The 3,369-nt window shown below is 42.0% G+C and overlaps 1 protein-coding gene across 1 annotated transcript in view; it reads right to left on the reverse strand.

The window, feature by feature from the left end:
• The window catches only part of CEP95 (centrosomal protein 95kDa), a 37,337-nt gene that overhangs the window by 9,309 nt on the left and 24,659 nt on the right, over positions 1-3,369 (reverse strand). Inside the window, exon 7 of the mRNA XM_012659534.1 lies at positions 2,436-2,458. Within this exon, the coding sequence (XP_012514988.1) occupies positions 2,436-2,458 (23 nt within the window). The remainder of the gene's footprint in view (positions 1-2,435; positions 2,459-3,369) is intronic.

The following is a 3,369-nucleotide window of genomic DNA, read 5'->3' on the forward strand; positions in this document are numbered from 1 at the left end:
ACAGAGCCCACCTGGCCCTTATAGTAGTTCTCCATTGAGTCCAGTTCATTCTGGTGCTGTCTCTTTTGTTCATCTCGCTTTTCTTTGGCATAGTTTCTTAGGTCTCGTAATCTCTGCTTCTGAATTTGTAAACCTTCTTCAAACAGTTTCTTAAATATCTGTCAGTTAATCATAAAGTTATGCTCAACTTTGAACTTTCACTGAGTATAATCATTTCGCTCAACTAGACGTACATACCAATTGTATTTCACAAAGATTTTTAAAAATATTCAGGTATTATTCACATACCATAAAAAGCAACCCAGTAAAATGTGATTCAGTATGTTTTAGTTGAGTTGTACAACCATCACAATTACAGAACATTTTCATCACCCCCAGAAGGAACCCCACACCCATGAGCAATTGCTCTCCCTTCTCCGTAGCCCCTGACAACCATTAATCTACTTTCTGACTCTATGGAGTTGCCCATTCTGGACATTTCATATAAATGGAATCATAATTCTTGGCTTTTTGTATCCGGCTTCTTTCACTTAGCATGTTTTCAAGGTTCATCTATATCGTGGCATGTATCAGTACTTCATTCCTTTTTATTGCCAAATACTCTACTGCATGGATATATATTGTTTATCCATTCATCAGCTGATGGGTATGTGTGGTGTTTCCCCTTTTTGGCTATTATAAGTGACGCCGCTATAAATTTCTGTGTACAGGTCTTTGTGTGGATATATATCTAAGAGTGAAATTTGCTGGCGCATATGATAATCCTATATGACCTTGTAACATTTTGAGCAACTGCCAAATTGTTTTCCAAAGCAGTTGTACCATTTTATAACCCCACCACCCCTGCATGAGGGTTCCAAGCTCACCACATCCTAGCCAACATTTGTTTTTATTTTAGCCATCTTAGTGGTATCAGCCTAGTGGTGTGAGTGCTATCTCAGCATGGTTTTGATTTGTGTTTCCTTAATGACTAATGGTATTCAGCATCTTTTCATGTATCACAGATTCTTTACTGGTTTCAGAAAAGAATTCTCAAGCAGCCATGTATATAGGGAAAGAAACCCAGCACACAAACATGCCACACCTACATGAGTGTACAGCTGAAAAGGAGGTGGTTATCATTTGGTAGGCCACTGTAAAACAAGTTCTTCAAGGACAAAGTTTGGATATGCCCACTTATCCTCCTGTCCTTAGTAAGAATTCCTGATAGGAGAACTGGTTCTGACAGCCGTGCATTCATTAGCTGTTATTACCTTAGGCAAGTGACTTAACCTCCCAAAGCCTTAGTAGTATCTTCCTCTAGAAGTATTTAATCCAGTTAACTATAATTACTATAATGTTTTACTCTAGAGATAAAATTTATTGCTAGTTTGGAATCCCAAAAGATGAGTCATTTCAGTTTGATTAGGATGAGACAGCAAATACCTTGTGGAAACCCCTCACAGCTGTCCTACACTATTCCTGATTTTATGTGGAATTCTAAGAGACTGGGTCTTACTCCGTTGTCCAGACTGGAGTGCAGGGGCATGATCACAGCAGCCTCCAACTCCTGGGCTCAAGCAATCCTCCTGCCTCAGCCTCCCAAGTAGCTGGGACTATAGGTGTGTGCCACCATGCCTGGCTAACTTCTTTTATCTTTTGTAGAGACAGCGTCTTGCTATGTTGCCTAGGCTGGTCTTGAACTCCTGGCCTCAAGCAATCCTCCCAAAGTGCTAGGACTACAGGTGTGAGCCACTGCACTTGGTCTAAATTCCTATCTCTTATAACATGCTCCCAAACCCTTAAAGCAGTTGTGCTGGAGAAGTACTCATGTTATATGTAGGAGGCAGCGAAAATTAAGACTTCACATTAAGATGAGAGCCATGGAGACAATAGACAGGAACACACAATGGAGTCATAGAATGAAGCATGAACAAGTACAAATTCTCACAAGCAGATTTTTAAGACCTTCATTTGGGGTTTTGGATTCAAACTGGGACAAGAGTCACAAAAGAAGGTGGTAGTTCTAGAAGGTAACAGATAAAAATCACCTTCTTACCAGGGCATGACAGAAAAGCCATATTTACCATTTCTTCCCGGGTCCTCATTCTCATCATTTTGGCATGCAGCTGGACTCTGTAGTCATCATAATATTTCCGGGCACGAACAATTTGTTGATGATTTTCTTTTATCTTTGATTGGGTAAACCTCTGTCTATGAATACGGTCCTTGAAATCTTGCTAAGAAAGGGGAAAGGAAAAGGATAAGAAATAGGAGGAAGCAGACTCGAGGGTTCTCATCTCCCCCACCCCCCCATCCAGAGGGCTAGGGGCCTATGGCCTGGGCGTGGAGTGGGAAAGACCCCTGGACGCCCTTCAGCAGCTTCCTCCACCTCGATGCGAAGAGCAGCCCCAGCAAGCCCTGCTGCGGCAGAGCAGGGAAGCTGAGCGCCTCACCTCCCCATTCCACCAGGAGGTCGCTAAGCCACACCAGATGCCAGCTCAAAAGGAGTAGGAAAATGGCACTTCCCAGACTTTCAAGCAAAGCTTGAATTCCCAAGAGTATTTGATTAGACAATATCTGACAAAGTAAAGATGAAATGACATCATGTACTTAGGTGTTTTTGATATTTGTGTTTCTTCCCCCAAACCAAAGCACAACATGCATTTCTTGAGAGAGCTTTCAGAAGTGGTTAATTATAGTTCTCAGGGCTTATCTCTACACTAATGACAAGTTTTTCAAATTTCTTCCTTTGGCAGACTGTCTCTGACCTCTGACTTCTGTCCTCTCTCTTTGTTATAATCAATAGGGAATAATGTTCTAAGGATGATTCCCAGCCCGAATTACGCTGGAGGCTGGTAAACTACCGTGGCTGTCTACTTAGGCCCTGGGAGAGATGGGGGAGGACAAAAAGCATCAAGTTACAACCACCTGGCACCTCTAGGAGGGACTGTGGAGGCAGAAACCTTCTGGATTACAATCTCAACTCTGACCCCTGCTTATCATGCTGAGATCCAGGACAAGGTACTTAACACCTCAAAGCCTCAGGATTTTCATTTCATGGAAAATATCTTCTCTAAGACATACTGTAAAGACTAAATGAAAGTGTATATATAAAGTACCCAGCACCCCCTGCCCATCAATTTTGGTTAAAGCTCTAGATGCTTCCACAGCTAAGTGTTACAGGTAAGGAACTGTTGCCCAGCTGGTACAAACAAAGGAAAGGATATAACTTGTAAATTCAAAATTATAACACCCAATTTGCTCTTCACATACCAGTCTCTTGTTATGTTCATACTCCTTCTTGACAAGGGCAGTAAGGAGGTCATGCCTTCTTAGGGCCTCTTCTATCTTTAAGTGGGACACAAGAGCCAGTAGGTTAATAATGCT

The sequence above is a fragment of the Propithecus coquereli genome, unplaced genomic scaffold (assembly GCF_000956105.1).
Source record: "Propithecus coquereli isolate 6110/MARCELLA unplaced genomic scaffold, Pcoq_1.0 Scaffold119, whole genome shotgun sequence".
NCBI lineage: Eukaryota > Metazoa > Chordata > Mammalia > Primates > Indriidae > Propithecus > Propithecus coquereli.